The sequence below is a fragment of the Haemaphysalis longicornis genome, unplaced genomic scaffold, assembly GCF_048455015.1.
Source record: "Haemaphysalis longicornis isolate Haplotype H1 unplaced genomic scaffold, Haemaphysalis longicornis Haplotype H1 scaffold_6, whole genome shotgun sequence".
In the NCBI taxonomy this organism is placed as follows: Eukaryota; Metazoa; Arthropoda; class Arachnida; order Ixodida; family Ixodidae; genus Haemaphysalis; species Haemaphysalis longicornis.
This window is the reverse complement of record NW_027526407.1, coordinates 12,341,353-12,362,378: the sequence shown is the minus strand read 5'-3', so window position 1 is coordinate 12,362,378 and position 21,026 is coordinate 12,341,353. Positions and strand designations below refer to the sequence as shown.

The 21,026-nt window shown below is 46.8% G+C and overlaps 2 protein-coding genes across 3 annotated transcripts in view; one reads left to right on the top strand and one right to left on the bottom strand.

The window, feature by feature from the left end:
• Positions 1 to 21,026, top strand: part of LOC144142243 (uncharacterized) — a 70,187-nt gene that overhangs the window by 2,643 nt on the left and 46,518 nt on the right. The window lies entirely within an intron of this gene.
• LOC144142244 (zinc finger Y-chromosomal protein 1-like) lies at positions 92 to 20,960 on the bottom strand. Of its 2 annotated transcripts, none has more exons than XR_013316926.1 (3): positions 18,397 to 20,960; positions 16,116 to 16,254; positions 92 to 4,537 (listed from the first exon to the last, which is right to left on the bottom strand). XR_013316926.1 is itself a non-coding variant. In XM_077673607.1 (3 exons), exons 1-3 carry the CDS (start codon positions 20,003 to 20,005, stop codon positions 4,042 to 4,044), a joined length of 654 nt encoding a protein of 217 aa, XP_077529733.1. In that variant the 5' UTR covers positions 20,006 to 20,960; the 3' UTR covers positions 92 to 4,041. The 2 variants fall into 2 exon arrangements, 1 of the variants encoding a protein (XP_077529733.1); XM_077673607.1 differs by having other exon boundaries at positions 19,987 to 20,960.

Below are 21,026 nucleotides of genomic sequence, written 5' to 3'. Positions count from 1 at the left end.
AAATCTTCATCCCCTCTGCTACGATCCCAGTTCACCCAAATCATATTTTCAACCTTATAGACCTGCAGGCATGCAGTTAGTGGTAACTGAGTCAATTGCATGAAATTTTTTATTATGTGCTCACTGCATTACAGCATAAACATGTGTAATGTGGTCATCTACAGTTGATTCATCTCACTGATAGATATAAGGCGTACGTGCACATACCAGTACCACTCATTCATCACTGCAGCTATGCGTAGGACGACTCCCAAAAATATGCAGAAGTGAATTTCCCCACCACTCGGACCATTTCAACATGAACACCAACCAACTCAACTAATTTCACATATTGCTGCAGACTTCTAAGTAAAAGGCCACAACCCATTCACAATGTCCACCTTAAGTCATCTAGAATCACCAAGCTGCTGTGGTCCAGGGTTCCTGCACTCGCCTCCCATTCCAAAAGGCTTTAGTTCAAATGCCACCCGGTAAAGCATTGTAAGTTTTCTCTTCAACCCAATTAGTCAACCTAATTAGTTCCGATATGGTGGTGGCTTCTGACCATGCACTGGCCTGATTTTAGCGCACAGCGCTTTGGTGCCTGATACACAGGTTTCGCAGCAACAAAGGCAGCGGCATCTGCGTAACCCAGCAAGCGAACGAGCCACTCCAGCAGAACGAAAACGGAGGAATGGCATCTGGCAAAAGTGTGAAGGTGAGGCCGGCACGCACTGCCAAGGCGTCATCTCCCAGATTGTCGCCACGTCTCGGTACGTCTCCCTGCCTCCCCCTCACAATTTGCCATGAGTAGCCGCCTCCTTGTCTTCGGCTAATCTGAACCACGTGACATTTTTCCGAAAGGTTCAAGCACGATTAGCAACAATATGATTGGCAGCAGCGAAGCACTGCGAGATATTGACAGAGTAGCGAGCGCCGCTGTGGGTTCTATGATCCTGTGACCACTTCCTGAGATGCAGTGAATTTGCGCTGTGACCGAGATGACTGCAGTTCGCGCTGCGCACATATTTCGCATTAGGGAGTATGATAATCGCCATGTAATTTTTTCATTCTTTGAACAGTAGGCCACATTGTATCACAGACGATGACTTTGTGACCAACATATTTAACTAATGCTTTTACAGTGACGACTTTTGAGGTCAGGCCTCGTATACAGAATACAAAGTTTTCCAAAAGTACAAGGGGTACCAATCTTAAATGTGTTTTTCTACCACTCAGAACCCTATCGACTTATCGTGAATGTTGTACAAGCTGAAACATTTGCAGTAACGTTGCGTGTCATTAACAATGCTGATCATTGCCACTGCATAAACATAAACTTCCAAGACAATAAAGAAAAATGGCTGCAAGTCAACATCCAGTTAAAATCAATTTAAAATAGGCACGAACAAATACAAATTCAATGATTATTCTTTTCAAGAACATTTGCAAATTCGAGAACATTTGAACATGCCAAACGAGAATGCCGAAAAAATTCGACTGCCTTCGTAGTTGAGATGCGAAGACTGAGGAAACAACAGATTGTTTTCACTGTTGTGAGGACCATCTGTTGGTCTTCAACAACAGGTGGTCTCCACTAGCTTTAACTTGGCTTTACTTAGGTCTGGCCCTTTCGTAAGAAAAAGATGATTAAAAAATCAGCTTTCTCTATGCAATCTGAGTTTAAAAAAAGACCACAATCTACCTTCCTCAAGTCCAAAAACCAAACTTCCAAAGTGCGAAGTCAAAGTCCACTTCAACTAAGCTAAAGTCCAAAGCCAATGCCCGCGCTATGAACCCAAACGAAATGCTAAGCGCCCCGAATGCGATGGTAGCGCAAATTGATAAATGCCGGTTGCATAACCCAAGGGACAAAGTTTGATTTTAACCACGGGAACCGTTTTTTTCTTTCCAATTCGCTGCACGTTATTCCTCCCTGCCGCTGTTCATCACCCAGCCTTTGGGGTGGCCCAGTGGTTGGGCAGCCCATTTCACGGTGCAAAGTGCTGGATTAGATTCCCAGGACCTCCCTAGCCACATACTTTTCTCGATGCACACACTCCCAACACCTTTTCGTGGGCTCTTTGCCTCTTCGCCACTTCCATTCACAGTTATTGGCCTAGCATTTTCCCCCCTCTAATTCGCCGATGATAATTTTCTGTTAATAATCCGCACGGCCAGAGGTCAAGCTTAAACTGCTCAACTGCTAAAATAAACTCAATGAACAAGTCAACAAAAATGGGCCACTGGCTGAATGTTACATGTGGTCTCCTCGATTCGGCTACACTTTCTGCACTAGTTCACAAAAGTGCCGTGCAAGTGCAGCGGCAGTTCTTTCGCACGCTACACCTTGCACGAGACGAGAACTTGCACAGGGGCTAGTGCAGAAGTGTAGAAGAACTGGTGCAGCACGGCGTCAAATCGAGGGCCGAAGTGCAGGTGGCGCAAGCTGCACTGGTAAATCGAGTGCGCGAGTGCTGCACCGCCTGAACTGGTGCAGAAAGTGTAGCCAAATCGAAGAGACCAATGAGCTGCTCGGCAGGAGTGTACATGTAACATGCACACTAAAGGAATGTTTTTAAAAATATTGTAACAGCACATCAAAGTGCAAATTTAGAGCACAAAACATACACTGCCTGGCATAAAATGTCTGGAAAAGTGCAAATGTTAATACAAAAACAGCAATGTGTAATACACACATTTGAACAAGACTGGAATATACAGCACACACTAACAGCAGTCTGGACGGCTTGTCGCCTTGTGTTTGGGCAGAGGCAAACATAAACAAACATACACAAAGCAAGTTGTTTAACAAACACAAACCTGTGCACACACTTCTTAAAGTTATATACTGTTGAGCATGATATTTCTCACTGCATGGCTCGCTGACTTTATTACACTCGTTGGTCTCCCCCCCAGCACTTTTTTTTTATACACAAGCATACACAATGGAAAGTATGCAACCAAGAACACTAACGCGTACAAACGCTACCTGTTTCAAGCCAAACTGTTGGACACAGTATTTCTCATTGCATGGCTCACTGACTTCCATTCACTCGCCATTCTCCCCCACAGCACCCTTGCTTTATGAAAAAACATACACAAGGGAAAATTTCTCACTCAGAACACAAGCCTGTACAACCATTCACTGCTTAAAGCCATGCATTCGTTATCACTGCAGGGTTTAAAGGGGCCCTGCAGATAAAACACAAGTTCAGTTCATTGAAAAGATTACCTCGTCAGAATCCCACCGACACCACTTTTAATTCACACTTCGCTCGAATAAGCTATATAACTAGCAGAAAAGGGAATGGCTATGCGACCCGCTAGCCAATTTCCTGCAACAGAACCTATGATGTCATATGCCCCGCCGTGCGATTGGCTGAAGCCAGCAAAAGCAAACGCAAATTAGGCAGGACTTATAAGCATGCCGAACGAGCTATCTGCACTTAAATGTAATGCGTAGTCATTTTACAGTAGTAAGAATGGTGGGCTAAACAATGAAAGTTACGAAAACAGACGTAAACATCGCAGTACCGATGCGCACTGCTGTTGATACTGGGCGCACTACGCTTGTTTTAGCTGCACAGCAGTCCGCCGCTTTGGAGTTGTCTTAGACGACACTGGCCGATTGGTGAAAGCAATGTTGTCCTACGTGACCCCGTTTGTCCAGCATACCCCTAGTTCCACGAAATGATTACTTTCTACAGTACCAAAGCCAAGCCAAGTTAAAGTACGGTCAAAAACAAGACAACGGCGGACAACAGTCCGTGGCTGAGTGCGGTATAGCACCATCTGGGAGGACTGATGGCCAGAAAGGCTGCAGAGCTGAATGACATAGCGGAAGTTTGTTTAAAATACCCCCCTTCTGACTTCATGGCAGACATGCCAAAAACGCACGATTTGGTGGGAGAGTCAAAATTTTAACCTAAATTGATTAATTTCTCAGTGAATACAGCATCACTTGCTGCCGGACAAGCGCTGAGAGCACTATAAAACACGAAATCTTTCGAATAAAACAAAGTTGTATTTTGTCTGCATGGTCCCTTTAACAACTTTAATTCAGTCATCGTTCTCCCGCACAGCACCCTTGCTCTCGTTTTGGTGCTGTGTGCGTAGGTGCTGCCGTAGATTACCCACACTCGACACGCCCTTCCCGCAGTGTGGGCAGTAGTGCGGGTACTGCCTGTCGTGCACAATACTGTGGTGCCTGTTCATGTCTCCAAGTCGCGCAAACCGCATGCCACACGTGTGACACGTGTGCCGCCTCTCCTGTGTGTGGGTCAGCAGGTGAGTCTCAAGGGCATCCTTGCGGGTGAAGCCCTTCTCGCACTGCGAGCACGTGAACCAGGGAATATCTGGCGCATGCACGAGTCTCCGGTGCCGCCTCAGGTTACCAGCCTTCGTGTACCGCTGCCCGCAGACCTCACATTTATAGGGCGCCTCTTCCAACAGGTCTGCCTTTGGGTTGCTTTCCGGAGTAAGGCCCTTCGGGTACAGCGGGCGGAGTGGGGATGCATTAATGGTGTGGGTCCTCTCATGCCGGGCGACATCAATGCTGGCCAGGTGAAGGTAGCAGGAAATAGAATGCAAAGAGTTAGCAACCATCATCAACATAGCTTATACACAGATAACAAAGCAGACACCATTGAATGCCATCAAGAATGACGTGTTTCATTTGACTGACTATAACATACCTGCCAGGTTCCCCCCGGGATGGCATTAGGGAGATCCGACCGGGGGTGGGGTGAGGGATCGAGAAATTAGTAGCAGCAGAGTGGAATAATTTAAATTCATTTTTAACTTACAACAGGCAGGAACTGAACTGCTCCGTTCAAACAACTACTAATGAAGTATACACAACTGCTCAGATGCTAAATCGCCGGTGGGGCTGACGTTGCCTTTTTTAGGAAGTCCCAGTAATACTGCCGAGCGTAACAATGTTCTCACCTGCGACACCTCGCCAAAAGGACGTGACTGAGGGTTGTGCCAGACGTAATGTGATGAAAATACGTTCATTGCACAGACAGGAAGGTCTTACGGACGCTCGCCGGTCGAATGGGTGCTCGGAACTGGGCGCAATTTTTCTTTACTATGCTTAACTGCCTCTCTCCTTTAGCCTTTTTGTGGTACTAAGCAGTTTAACTTCCACGCATGGCTGACTACGCTTTTTAACATCTTCACTGATAACAATGTTAATCGCTGTAGGATTGTATTAGACTGTCGGGTAGCTACAGCGCAGTGGGGCCAGACTGGGAGGAAGGTTTGGCCTGACACAGGTGTGTATTTCGGAGATTTTTGTTTCAGCCGTACAATCGTACAAAACCATCTAAATTCGGGAGTCCCCTGGACGATTCGGGAAACCTGGCAGGTGTTTTATAAGGTTGAACGCACCAACGCTACACACGCGATGAGACACACCATAGTGGAGGGCTCCGGATTAATTTTGACCACCTGAGGATCTTTAACATGCGCCGAAATCTCAAACACACAGGCATTTTGGCTTTTGGCCTCCATCTGAAAAGCTGCCGCCGCGGCCTGGAATCGAACCTGCGTCCTCATGCACACCAGCACAACGCCTTAGCCACTGCGGCAGGTGAATGACGTGTTTCAATGGCAAGGTCAGTACTTATTGTGGTAAAATGATACTGCAAAATGGAGCTCGGGCACCAATAACCCCACATCAGTTGCTCTGGTCAACTGCTAACCAACCTGGGAAAATAAGAAAGCAGATAAGCACTTTTTTTCTCAAAGTCAAAACAGACTATGCATAATTACAATTAGGCTTAACGGCAACAACCTCAAGGGCAGGCGAAATAAAGTGCACCTAAATGGCTGAGTAATAGAGTGAATACAGTTAAACCTCAATACTGTCACGGTACCAAAGAGGACGCAGGACGCTGACATCACGCAGCACACAGGCACCTTTTCGAGCGTGGACCACGCACGGCCGCCACGTACCAAATTTATTCCATACATAAGTCACACTGGTGGATAAGACGCACCTACGAAAATTTCAGAAAAAAGCCGCGACCTATACACCGGAAAACATAATAGTCGTCGTCCCTGTGCTCCTGCTTTCCCAAACATAACAAAAGCAAAGCGATGCACACTTTACAGATTACGCACAGCTGCTCGCGGTGAACAGAAGAGCACAAGGTAAGATCAGACAGCTAACCACCCGCCGTAAAACCTTTCACGGGTGATAAGGCTCGAAATGGGTGCAGGGAACGCTTTACCGATAGCAACAGCTGCACGCGGAGAACGGGAGATAGAAAGCTCAAATCGGTCACCTAAATACCTGCAGTGCACCTAATTCCTTTTGCTGCTTCCCACAGAGGATATTGCTCTCAAAAGCGCAGGCGTTTTACAGCCATAGGTTACTGCCTTCGCTAATTGCGTGCCAATGCTCTTCCAAAACAAAACTCAAAGCATGATGGCTGACTGAATAGTGAGGGAAGCATCCTGCTTCACAATGTGTACAACTTGTAGTCTGGGTTTTTTTCAACAAGATCAGATAACAGAAAGCTTTGATGTACATCTATTTCACGTGCTCAAGCACTCAGCAACTGGTGATTTTATAACTGTTTCACATTTAGAGATGCTTCTCCAATGAGCTCTCGCCGTTCGCAACTTTTGTGACATCACAAACCGTAGTACCTAAAAGCGTACGGGGCGTCGACACCTGTTTTCACATTTCTCGCATTTCGGCCTAGTTGTGAGAACGGTGTATTTAGATCACCAGCGCCGTAATCTACCAATACAGACCACGTTGTTTCCACCCTTTAGTGTCCCTTAAAGGACTCAAACAAAAGACCCTTTGATTTATCACGAACTTCTCTGTGGCTTTATTTTGCACCTGCTTTGCTGTCAGAGATGGCCTAACACTGCATTGATATGTCCACACGAATTGTACCACATCTTACGGCCCAGTCAATCTCATGTCGCAAGCATTTTGAGGCTTCTTGGAGCTTCGTCCTTGGTGGCATTGTCACTGCCAGGGTCCTCTTGCAAGCTTTCTAACACATCTTGCAAGATGGAGTCGCCCATCGCTTCCTCGATAGCAATGACACAAAATTCATCGTAAAGGACTCCTCCAAAGTGATGCCAACAAGAACCACTGCAGTTGCTTTTCAGGCACCTCCATGCATCTTCAAGACAGGCCTCATCACCTTTCTTGCCAAAACTGAAAGCACAGGCTGTGAACAAAGCCCCCTCGTTGTCCACTACCTACTACGTCCTTCAGGTGCGCAGCCACAAAATTCCCCAAACCTTCAGTTTCAAAGCATTCAAATGAGCAAAAAAATTTCATCTCTCTGGTGGCGTAACTACCATATTTTCGCACAACCCTCTCTCAGCCATCGGATCCACAAAGGTCAATGACGCAGGTGGACGCCAACTTCGGGGAGATCGGACCAGCGGTTCTATTTTTGTGGCTATCCTTCGACCCGGAGTGGCTGGGGACTCGCTAAGCCTGGCGAGAGCTCCGGCACTACACAGCCACCTCTGACGTGGTGACGGCCTCGGTACCCCGGCTGCGTATACTGCAACACCGGGGAAAAGTGCTGCCTCCGACCATCATATCGGCGACATGGAGGTCGAAGTCAATGGTCAGTCAATTTCACCAGAAGAATTCGAAAGCGACACAGGATGGCTGTCCAGCCACCACCAGCGCAACAGCCGAGCGATCAGCAAGCTATGCCTAACGGCAGAACAACAAGCTCGCGACGGCAGGAAGTCATCGACACCCGCCACGAAACTCTTCACGAAGCGCTCACGCAACTCGCAGCCGCCACGTGCTCCGCAGCTGCCGAAAGAAGATATTAAAATCATTCTGAGGCCACACGCGACGCTCAGATTAGAGATGCAGTTTTCGCCGCGGCAAGCGTTACGCGAGACGAAGCGGAAGAAGACATTCTCCGATCAAACCCTACGAAGAACATCGTTATAATAAGCATGCCGACCATGACAAATGCCGAGAAGTACAACAGCATCAGAAAACTGCGAGTAGGCGATGCCATCTACGAAACCGTCGCATACACAGTTCCACCAGAAGATACGGTCAAAGGGGTCATTCACCGCATCCCTTCATACAACACGGCGGAGGACATCACGCGAAGTTTGGTGTATAAGAAGAACCCTACGATATTACAAGCCAGAAGAATGGGCAACACCAACTCGGTCGTGATAATATTCGAAGGGAAACGGGTTCCCCACTTTGTCTACTACAGAGGAGCGGAGTACAGGTGTCTATTCCACAAGAAGAAACACGAAGTGTGCGACTAGTGCGGCAAACTCGGTCACCGATCCGATGTGTGTCCAGCGCCAGAAGACAAAATCTGCAAGGGATGTGGCGAGCGCAACCCCCGCAAGAACCATCCGTGCGACACGAAATGCGCCTTGTGTGGTAAAGACCGTGCAACCGGCGGCAAGACGTGCCGCCAGTGCTTCAGAATGCCTTTCCTTCTCAAGCAAAGGCAGTGGGAAAAGAAAAAAAGACAACAAGAGGAGCAAGAGCAACGATCTTCTAGTCTCCACCATGAAGACGACGGCAAAGTGAAAAGGTGCACGGGAATTCTCCGCACCATAGAAGATTACCGAGACCGACCTGAAAGTAGACAAGGGCACTTTAAGGACTCAGAGGAGGAAGGGAAGAAGAGTCGCTCCAGTTCCTTTCCTCGCCTGCCAAACAAGAGTGACGGACCGCATGCACCGGCAACAGGAGGCCGACATCGCTCCCGGTCCAAGTCTCGGCAGCAACCTGCAGGTGGCAGGGAAAGATGAGAGTCCGGCTCCAGAACTCGAAGCTCCCAAGCAAACGGAGACAATGCAGCCACGTCGCCCATGGCAGGATCTCGAGGCCAAGTCAACAACAACACGGTGAGCTGGGCAGGGACGGTCTCACGTTCGAAAGCTCCGTTAAATGTAAAAAATGATGGTCAGGGACCCACCAGAGGTCAAGACAAAAATGGCAGGCTAGAAAAAGAACTTACACGAATCTGACATATGTTGGAACAGGTTAGCGCGAAAATATAGCCTTGAAGGAGGAAATAGCCCGTATAAAGCATACCCACGCCGACAAAGCAGTTGAACAAAAACAGCCGGAACAGGCGTCCACTAGCGAGCTACAAAATCAGGTAGAAATGGATACGACCCCTGAACAAGAAAGAACAAATCCCCCGCCATTAAAGAAAAAAAGGAGCAGAACGAGAATCTTCGAGCTTCCCCAGTCAACACACCCCCATTAGAGAAATTAGAATGCAGAATGGAAAATAAAATAGACAGTACATTGGAGGCATTCGGCAAGAAATTCGAAAACATGCTGTCGACGTACGCGCAAGACATTAACAAAAAAATTGCTTAACAAAATTAACACATTAACAAAAAAAAAGAGACTCCCTTTCTAAATTTCAAAGCGGACGAGAAAATAAAATCAATTGCCTTATCAAAAAAGCGTTCAAACGAGCGATTGGCCTTCCATTCAGCACTGCAAATGATCGTTATGAAGCGTTGGGCCTTCACAACACGCTCGAGGAATTGGTCAGGCACAGAGAACGGCCCATTATGAACAACTATCCCAGAGCCCGACCGGAAGACATTCTTCGTTCGCTAGAAATAGCATTCGAAACACAGGCAGGCCCGAAAGAGGATATCCCCCTGAGTGGCGAGTGTACCTCTACGTTCCCCCACTCCCCAAAAACGTGAATCCTGTGCATAACGTCGAGCGCAGACAGGAACGAGCACGTGCGCTAGACAAACGATTTGAAAGATGAGAGGACGTGGTCTACGTCGACGCAGCCGAATATCATGCCCGCGACGCCATGACGGTAGCGATAGTCGATCATCAGGGACAGTTACTCACAGCCGCATCGCTCGCTACGGTGCGACCCATGGAGGGTGAGGAGGTGGCCATATCCAACACCAGCGCAAAAATAATTGTTAGCGATTCGAAATCGGCAGTTAGAAATTTTGCAAAAGGTAGGATATCGCCTCGAACCACGAGCATACTCACGAAAGCTAAAAATGTACGAAAAATTCAAATAACGTGGACACCAGCACACTCGGGTCTGACAGGAAATGAGAGAGCCCACGATGCGGCCCGAGGTTTAATCGACCAGGCAGACATCAATCCCCCCTCACCCCACCGCGTCAGTTCGGAAAGAGATCGCATGGTGTCCTACACAGAAATCATAGATCGTTACAGACTGGCAAGACGAAAGTATCCCACCGCGCACCACAGCCTCACTAAACAGGACTCGGTATGGTGGAGGCAGTTACAGATGAACACGTTTCGAAACCAGGCTGCGCTCAGTTGCTACTATCCCGGAATATACTCAGGAGACTGTAAGCTATGCACGGGTCGGCCGGACCTCTACCACATGTTATGGTCGTGCCCCACAAGAGAGAACCAAAATGGTGCAGCAAATGCTAGGTGCAACTCGTTTACCATAATGAACATGGAGCAAAATGGGAGACCGCTTTGCTCAGCCCCGACTCGGAAGTGCAGTTTCAGGTCCGGATGGCCGAGGCCGCCGCCGGAATCCAAGGACTTCTGGATGACGAATGAGGAAGAGGGGAGGAAGACGAGTAGAAGACACGGCCTCCTTCGTCCCTTTCCTTTTAGATGCGACTGCATCTCATTCACTTGCCTTGCCCCTCCATACGGCGTTGTTGTTGTCCGTCCACACCCCTCCCCCATTCTCCTTGCCGCGCGAACTGCGCTCTCCGCCGCTCACCCCCTCTCCTCTCCGATAGCGAACTCTCTCTCGCGAGGGGCATTGCATTGGATTCGATTGGCTTGGCTTGGCTTGGATTGCATTTGGATTGGAGTAAAGTGAATTGTTTTGGTTTGTGTTGCGTCATAGCCGCAACTGGGGGTTCACGGCACGTTTTACGCGATGGGAGAATCAACCTAACGGAAACAACAACGAAACCCCCTATGCGTCGCATCTACACAGGGGTTCCCGCGAGGGGAGGTGGGAGTAATTTTTTGACCCCATCACGGGCGCAATAAAAGTTTCTACTACTACTACTGTGGCTGGTTTGGTGACAGAACTCTAGTCTTGTTAAAGGGACACTGAAGTGATTTGTAAACTTTGCGGGATTACTCGCGCAAATTGTACTTCGGAGTCCGTAGGCATTGTTTAGACCACTCTGGCCGCGTTTACGCGAATTTATTTAGTAGAAAAATCAATTCGAAAATGCTGTCCTCCTCTCTTTACGCTCGCCCATTTTCTGTGGCGTTTTCGTGTGACGTCAGCAGGAGATGAGCTGGAAAATGGCTGCGCTACTGCACGGTTCGCCGACCAGCCGACCTACCGATCGAGTCAGTCGGCCCAGCGTTTCGTCCGCCGGCCGCCGACGGGTCGTCGCTATTCGCTCGCTCAATTGAAACTAAGCCACAACACCTTTGTGAATGAAAGAATGTGCCTTTCCTTACTTTGTTAGTTTGTACACTGTGTCAAACTCAGAGTCCGGGTCGCTCCACACAAGCGCTGCACAAGTGCACATGCGACGCTTCGCTGACTTTACGCTAGTAGGAAAATCTAAGGCCAATTGAAGGCGGGAGAAGAGTCAGCGAAGTCAATATAGGTACTAAGAAAATAAAATCACCTGAAACTTTTACCGTACAGCGCAAAACTAGGGAGCAGGAAGCACTTTTTTTGCGCTGGGTAAACAAGCACAGCGGTCAGCAGCACGACCGCACATCTGCGAACGCTTTTCCGTCAAAGAAATGCAATTGCTAGACGTGAGATATTGTGGAAGTTTGGGGGACACTTACTGCAGGAGTGATATACAACAAATAGTCACATAAAGTACTTAAAATGCTTAAAATAAATAAAAGTGTAAACTGGTCATACATTATAAACTTTATATATCCAAACCCACCAGCGCCGGCTCGTGGCCTAGCGGTCTGAGGCGCTGGAATTTGTTTTGAAAGTCGCAAGTTCGAATCCCCGAGGGTACATGTTTTTTTTTTTTTTTGTGAGTTGATTTTTTCGTATGCGGCCGATGTTTTCTGAACTGAGTTCACCATTTTTGGGCCGTAACGTTCACTGCTCCACGAGTGAGATCGCAGAACGCGCGCATACTGACAATGACGCGCTAGCGAGTTCTCGTTGGCGTGCTGTTGCCACAAGCACCGACTGCTTGCGGGCAGTGGGCCCAGGCCTGAATCAGCACACCCTTGGCCTGGTGCGAACTAGCTTTTTACGAACAGACATGAGTGAGGCAAGCTTCGAATATGCGGGAAAAGCGCATGGCATTTGAGAGTCTGCGGTGACGCGGAGGGCGTTCATCTACTGCGTAGGCCTCGTCTAGTGATTTCTACGATTCCAAGCCGCCCTGGGAGGTTTATCTTTGACATTTGACAGCCGACAACATGGCAGAAGCGCGGTACGGCGATAATTGAGAAATCGTGAATGCCCATCCAACAAGATGTCAAGCATGTTGTTTTACAGAACCGAAACCGAAACCGAAACTTTTGATTGCTAACCTTGGGCATCGTCCAATCACGGTGCCCCCCTCTCCTGACGTCACAGCCTTTAGTTGGTGCGGCCGCCGCAAACCGTGCATAGTAGTTTTTATTCTTTCGCGCTTTGTAAAATAATTACCGATTTGTCAAACGGATAAACGATGAATAGTGTGTTAATTTGAGCCAGTCTACACAGTGCAAGCAAAAACGGGAGCTTGACAAATTCACTTCAGTGTCCCTTTAAGAGAATCCTCATAGATAAGTTGGCCAACTTGTCTGCAAAGTTGTTCCCGATGGTGACTCCAGCATATCACGACGCATGCGGCCCGGAGTCACCCATGTGGTTCGCCTCAAGCCCTGCTATGCCAGATGATGGACTCTTTATTGTTTAGATGACTGTTTTATTTTAGCATTGGGTCGATGCACTCTTAAGTGGGGGTAATGCTACAAACCATGCCATCTGTTTTGTTTGCTCATGTGTTTTTAGATGTGACTGCATCTCATTCACTCGCCTTGTCCCTCCATACGGCGTTGTTGTTGTCCGTCCACACCCCTGCCCCATTCTCCTCGCCGTGCGAGCTGCACTCTCCGCCACTCACCCCCTCTCCTCTCCGATAGTGAACACTCTCTCGCGAGGGTCATTGGATTGGATTGGCTTGGATTAAAGTGGATTGCGTTGTGTCATAGCCGCGGCAGGGATTTCACGGCACGTTTCATGCGATGGGAGAATCAACCTAGCGGAAACAACAACGGAACCCCCTATGCATCGCATCTACACGGGTTCCCGCGAGGGGAGGTGGGAGAAATTTTTTGCTAGCATCTGGACGAGCCCATCTGTTTTATCCGTTGTTGAGGTGAAGGGTGCGTTTCCTTCCCTTACTTTCGTATGCTGTACAGGCAATCTTATTTGACGGGTGAGTGTTTCGTCCTGTCGTCACTAGACTAGAATGTTCTTTGATCGCCAGCTTTCTTAGCTCTTTCATTACCGCGGGAAATTGACCAATTTTGAGGGGTCTAACAAAACATTTTTTTCTGTGCCATACATATTAGTTAGGCACACACTGCAGTGACACAAAATGCAGATGATTCCACACGCTTTCAAACGACATCAGTTTTAATAATGTTTTTATAAATAATGATTGCGAAAAAAATTATCAAATTCGAAATTTTTGGCCAGGTGTCAGAGAAAATAAAAAATAGGAAGTTCTGTGTAATAAACCACCAGTAGTAGAAAAAATTTAGAATATACATTTTGTAGGTGAACATTTCAGAAAACCATCCTAGAAGAAAAGATTGAGTTGCGCGGTACCATTTGCCAGATATAAAAGAAAATGTTAGCACGCGTAATGCCCATGTCTTGCGGTGAAGCCCAACCTCTATTTCAAATTTTGCTATTTTGGATGGTTCTCTGGAAGAAATCTGGTGGTTTGACATCATTAAAGGCCAAAATTAGCCTCTACATGATATAAAAAAACCCGGTCAATGATTCTGACCCACACAATACTGAAGGCCAGCAAGAGATGCGAAACAATCCGCTTGGAGTCGAAAACCGAACTCTGTGGTGGATGTTTGTTGATGTTCTGATCATCACTTATCAGTCAGAACTTTAATGTGCGGTTTATTATCATGTTCTGACTTGTTATGGTAGCCCTGCTTGCAGGAATAAGGTACAATGCGCTAGAATCGTGCCCAGCAAGCTTTCACCAAGCCGCCGCCGTCGTGCTATAAAGTGATTTCAGCACTACGAGCCTACTACGCAGCACCACCTAACAATTTCAAAAAGAAACAATTACAAGGCTGTTGGAGAATTTGTCAGAATAGAAAGCTCTACTAAGAAGCGGCACTAAACTTCCGGAACTGCCCTTGGACAAAAACGAAACTGGCCGGTGAGCAGCTGGCGGTGTTCAAGGCCGATTGGAAGCGTTCTCCTCGTCTGAACTGATATACGCCGACTCGGTGTTATTTTTCGACTTTCAGCGGAAGCTGTTATCTTAGAAGTAAGGTTTGGGTAAAGTGGAAGCATGAGCGGCATGCTTGTTTCGAGGAACAGTAGCGGGCAACGGAGGCGCCATGGCAAATGAGCTTGTAGTTGGGTAACTGCATAGTAGCGCCAAATATGAATTTCGCAACGTAAAAACGAAACCGAAACTGCTGGAAACTGGTTGAAAATGCCAGGCACACTTGCTAGACATGCGGGGGACCATCAGAAATAAGCTTTGGCAGAATAGAGTGACCCTTTCTCCGAACCAAAGATCACTAGTGAATAGCTGGTGTTATTTTCAAGTAATTATCGCCTCTCAACGCTGTCGGATTACAAATCTGACAACATTATTTGGTACTTGACTTGCCAGGAGCCTTTGGATGAAAAAAAATTATAAGCTAATGCAGTCTAACCATGAGCGGCATGCTTTTTTGTCAAGTGCAGCAGCCACGCCCCCTTCCTCAAAAACACACGCCCCTCAGCTCGCAAAAAGAAAAACGCCATAAAAAATCTCAATGTCGCCGCAGAGGGAAAAATTTAAACTGATTCTAAAAGTGCAGTGCTTAGACTAACCACTGGCCGCATTAGGTGTACGAGAAACAACTACAACATGTGAAAATAGGCACTATAAATCATCAATCACCGGTGATCGATTTGGATAGGCGTGGTAACGAAAGAGTTAATCTAGTTAGACGCTAACAAAGAATTATTCAGAAAGATAAATGCTTACAGGGCAAATGCTATGACAGTTGATTCGCCGACGTTTGTGTGTGCCCATCACTTTGTTGACTGCTTGTAATTTCATTGAGTTTTTAGGGGAGCACAAGTTTGCTCCAATAAATTTTCTCCCTTGAAGAGGCCCGCATCGTCTTTGGCTAGGTGAAAGTATTAAACAAATGACATGCAAATTCATACAGATGGTTTTACACTGTGGAACTGGAGGCGCCTAGAAAATAAAGCTTGCATGTTTCATAAAAAAACTAACTTTGTACGCGCTCCTCAAAGAGTTGCGGCTTCAAGGTTCACAGTCAGACATATTCACGTTACCACTCACATTGCCCATTTGGGACCCAAGTGTGTCATTCAAGTTCAACCATCAATGCATAGAGTGACGGATGTTTAACGAAAATTTTTTAGTCACTGATTGATTGATTATGAGGTTTAACACACCCACGCTACACATGATGAGGCGTGCCATAGTGGAGGGCTCCGGATTAATTTTGACCACCGGGGGATCTTTAACGTGCGCCGGAACCTCGAACACCTGGGCATTTTCGCTCTTCTCTTCCATGAGAAAAGCGGCCGCCACGGCTGGGAATCTAACCCGCGTCCTTGAGCTCAACAGCACAACACGTTAGCCCCTGAGCCACCGTGGTGGGTAATATATATTTTTTAGCTATGAGTGTACCACAATTTCTTTGTATAGGCAGCACCAGCATCCCATCAATACGTGCTTAGGTTTGCATCCTATGGTCTAAACAAAATGCAAAAATGCCATAGCATAGGTCGTGCAAAGCTTTATCTGTGGATGATCAAGTGGTATGGGACACCATGTAACGATCAAGTAATATCTCTTAGCTAACAGTGGGACTTACATCTCCCTTATCGATACCGTTGTGTTTAGAAAAGTCCCGGTGCTTCTTCTCTGTGAAGGCGTAGGGTACGCATGCAATAGCTCACCTCAGATCACTGGAGTAAGTGCAATGGGAGCACTGGAACTTGCCCGGTGGCTCCTCCCTGTGCTCGTGGGATAAGAAGGCTAGGCCAAGTGCCTGGCTTGGGAACGTCTCGGGCTGTTCCCTCAGGTCGTCTGCACTCTCTGAAATTGTGAAAAATGCAAACCAGTGCTGAAGCTGTATTCTAATAGACGTTCCAAACAAAATTTTTGCTATACTGTGCAGTGAATTTTGTAAGAAATTGCTTGGTTCATGAAAGCATTGCTAAGATTGGCATAACCATTGACAGATTAGTTAAATGTTAGCTAACATCCTCCTAGCAACAAAGTTATAATGTTCATTTTAAAGGACCACTCAAATGCTTTTCTTTAAGTACATTCCAAAAATATGTCAGTTTTTGGCCGTGCAGGCTCACATGCAATAAGAGTGATCAAGATCATGGCCAAAATGAGAAATTTAATCAAATTTGAAATTTAAAAAACAAGCAAATGTGGCACTAGGTACATACCAACTAAGGCCTATGGATAGGGCAAAAATGTTTCAAATTTTGAATGTTTAACATGCTGAATCTACCCCTAGGCGGTGAGGCACACCACAGTGGAGGGCACCAAAATAATTAGGCCACCAGGACATCTTTCGCGTGCGCCGAAATCTCGACACAATGGCGTTTTCCTTTATCACCTCCACCAAAAAAGCGCTACCGCAGCTGGGATGTAATTGGCATATTCGTACTCAGCACCACACCTTGGCCCCTGTGGCGAGTGTTTCAGGCCACAACACAACAAGGTGTCTTAAATAATAAGCGTTAATACAAGTTTTTTTTCTTATTTTTCTTGGAGGCAACTACACGACTTATAGAAATTAAAAAAAAAATGAATGGAAATAAACGGCAGACACATCAACTCCACTTTACCCAAGTGTTACCCAGTGTTACCCTTAGTGTTACCCAATTCTTTCAGCATAAGTTCGGTCGGTCCTTGAAACACGATAGTGCACCGAAAAGTGTCAAAAGGCAAAAGTGATACTTAAGTTACGTTTCTGGGTACGGGGGTAAGTGGCCTTGGTTATTTGGAGGGGCGTGCGATAACGAAGCTCATGTGAAGGCAGCAGGCGGAAATTACACTGTTTTTCACTGAAATAAATTGTTAAGGGTGAGTTCACCGTCACTGATGTCTAGCATTTTTGTTTCGTTTCTGCTTCATTCACACAAGCCTTAGCTCGAAGCCTGCACGTAACAAAAGAATGGAAATTTTTGTCAACTTCGTTATATCCAGGTTTAGCTGATTACTTTGAAGAAAGCAAAATAAAACAATTAACAGATATCCAGTATGTACGTGCACAAATTTAAAAAGAAATACACTTGAATCATGAATAAATGAGCACAAAAAAAATTCACAAAGCTAAAGAAATGTGTATGTATTAGCAAAATTTAAAAACTAATCAACTGCGAACGTATACTGACACATTAAAGCATATTTACAATTAACACGCCGAAGTACATTTCCTTCAATTATTACCAGGCATACTGATGAACAGCACTAAGACGTTCTGGGGAACAAGCAACAGAAGAAAAAAACTCACTGGCAGCCTTGGTTGGCCCTAATAATGAACTACTTTTCAACAAAGAATCTCCAAATGCTTTAAACAGTGCCTTTTGTGCTGTTTTCGCAAACAAATGGTAACTTCACTCGGAAGTTAAGTTCTTCCATAGGGAAGGCATTGTTAACGATTGTCATCTGAGCAAACAGAACAGCTAACATAACTGCCGCCACAAAACTTCCTGGACACGTAAAATTCATAATCTAAAGAACAGAATATTAAAAAATAGAAAGCTCCTGTCATTTCCACTGCTTTACCAAGCCAGCTTGTTCAGCAATCATCACCAAGACACACAGAAAAAAGGTTCAGATAGACAATTGTACAACAAATTGCAGAGCCCTTCATAAAGCAGAACATCCATCAAACAGGTAAACTTTTGAGCAAAAGGCACTTTGAAACGAAACAAGAAAAATGCAAATGCTTTCGTGATGAAATTTATATTAGCATCATTAAAACAACTGTGAAAAGACATGGGTAGCTGGAGAAGATGGGCTCAAATGAAATGTCTCGTTGACGTTGCTTGCGTTAACTTGTTCAGTATTATCACCAAGCCATTGCAAAAAAATGGAAAATAAATACGGACACAGTTGTCCAAACCACTGCACAGCACTTGAGAACTGTTTAACCACACAGATAAACTTTCGAGCATTAAGCAGAACAAACAAAAAGAAACACGTAAAATGCACCAAGAACACGTCGTAAGCACAGCCTCTCCCGATGATGACCCACACTCGCACCAAGGGCAGCGTGCCTTCAGCATCAGGCTTTCTCTCACCACTACTCGTGTGTCCTCTCCAAGGTTCACTGCCAACACCCCCCCGATGACACGGTCCAGTTTCTCCATCGAGTCTCTTTGATCCAGAATGTACAGTACACAGTAGTTCCGCTCTTCAGCACTCAGCGCATCCCCTTGCGACGTTTTCCAACCTGAATGCCTCGTTTTCCCTCGCCACAAAGCCTTTCGTGTCACCCCTTTACGAACTCTACCGTATTCGGTTGCCAGTGACAGGGCGGCAAGCAAACAATCTGCTTTTTGGAGCTCACTCATGCGTGGCACCATACTGCTACGTGGTTGCAGGTCAAAGGATGTGAACCATGAGATGGGCGAACTATGTATTTTTAGTATTTACGTGATGTCGGCCTGCCCAGCTTCTTGATGATGATGATGATGACGTCCTCAAAGATTTTGGCACGTACCCACAAGGGGCGATTGGCCAGGGCTAAATCGGTTGTTGAAATATGTGGGGATCTCAAAATACTAAATTATTTCCGGAAAGAGGCCGTCAAAGAAAACTTAGTTGTGAATAAAACCCGAATTACCTATTAATTAGCACCCTTCAGCAATTCAAACGACCTGAAGCAGAAAGAAAATTTTGAATGCAATTATATATATATCTCTCTTCTTCGTAAATTGGACCACAGCATCACGTTTCGTTGTTCTCCTCCTCCTCGTCTTCTTGTAACACAGCCCCGCCGTCGAGGGAGACCATCCTGGTCGAGGCCTTCGTAGGTGAGCAAGTGTAGCGAGCACGAACAATGAAATGATAATACACAGTGAACACGTCGTTGCCACCACAGATGAGGATGACGAGCTTGGTGAGCACTGTCCCCGGAACAGCCATGCCCGCCGACGTCACGAAGCAACGTCCAAAGCCCTTGAGAAGATGCGCCGGCGAACGGGGGAGGGGGACGGCATCCTCGTCTTGTCTGGTCGCGGCTTCTCACGTCTCGGCTGATTTCGGCTCGTCATAGGCTGGGGGCGCGAGCTGGGGAACAGATGCCCTGATGGCTCACCGGGGCTGGGGCATGACGATGCCGTCCAAGAGCATGGAGAAGATCGCTTCAGCAGCCAAGACGGCGCGATGATGGGGGGCTAGGATGAAGATTGTCCCGCACACTCCACCAAATGTTACGTGGTGGCAGGCCAAAGGACGTGAACCATGAGATGGGCGAACGATGTATTTTTCAGTATTTACATGATGTTGGCCATGAGACAGAACTGGCGCTGGCTGCGTGCCTGCCCAGCTGCTTCTTCTTCGTACGTCGGACCACAGCACCACGTTTCGTTGTTCGCATCCTCCTCGTTTCCTTGTAAAAATATCCTGCTTCACGGAGCGTTGTTCATAAATGTAATGCTTTCAAGTAGAAGGAGAGACAGCAATTTCTCAGCAAACAAATTTTCGTAGTGCTCTACGTTCATATCTTCGTGACGGTCGCCCGAACGTTTCATTCCGCCAAAACACTTTCCCTGTACATTCAAGAAGTTTTCACATTACCTCTAGGCCACTGGGGCATAGGTTTAGCAGGCCAGTCCGGACAGGTGCTTCTTGTTCAGGGTATCTACGGTCTCGTGAACCCGCAACCTGAACTACTCCCACGGCTGGCGTTTGACACACGCTTCGTTGGAGTTAAAAATCTGCCTACCTTGGCGCCTGCACTACGCAACCCGGCGCGGCGGCGAGACTGCGCAACGTGCGTAGCTTTTGGATGAACAGTGCGTACGAAGACCGCTTTTTGTACCGGAATCTACGCATCCTAAACGGTGGCGTTTAACAACCTGGGCATAGTTGCCGTGACGCCGTTCGCTGTCCCCATCGAAGAGACAAATATTGTTCACTCAAAAACTGTGTGCACGACCATTCAAAATACGACCACAGGTCGGAGTCGTCCAGCTTCTTTTTGCGCTCACGACCCGTCATGCCAGCACGTTTCTTCAGCGTCAACATTCTTCCCGTCTGCTCCTTCTCCGACGTTCACCGGTACAGCGTTCGCACATTGACGCTGGCGAAATTTCTTGTCCTTTTCACTTTCACTGGAAAAACCTTACCCACACTCACTGCGAAGCGATTCGAATACGTATAACGTTAAAGTCTTCGTCCCTTCCGCGAAACATTTCCCCTTGCAAAAACTTCGGCATAGAGCTTTCTGTTCGTCTAGGACAGCGGCCAGATGACGCGGATGGAGACGCCATGCTTGCGATGTCGCACTACCAGCACTACCGCACGACTTCGCACGATGCCTCCGCTTCAACGTGTCTGCGTTACTACCGACATTCGTTCAAACAGCACACAAAAAACTTCAAGTACTTTTACAAGAATCGGTCGAATTATTGATGAAGCACCGAAACTATTTCTGGTGTACCCGGTACAGAATGCTTGCATGAGCGGAGAACTACGTTTTCAACTAAAATAAAAACAACAGTAGTAACCAAAACAAATCTTTTTTATTTCTTAAGAAAGAAATCATCAGTCAAAAATAACTTTCATTTCAATTTTTATTACTAACGTAAATACTGACTCCAAATGCCAATCCTAAT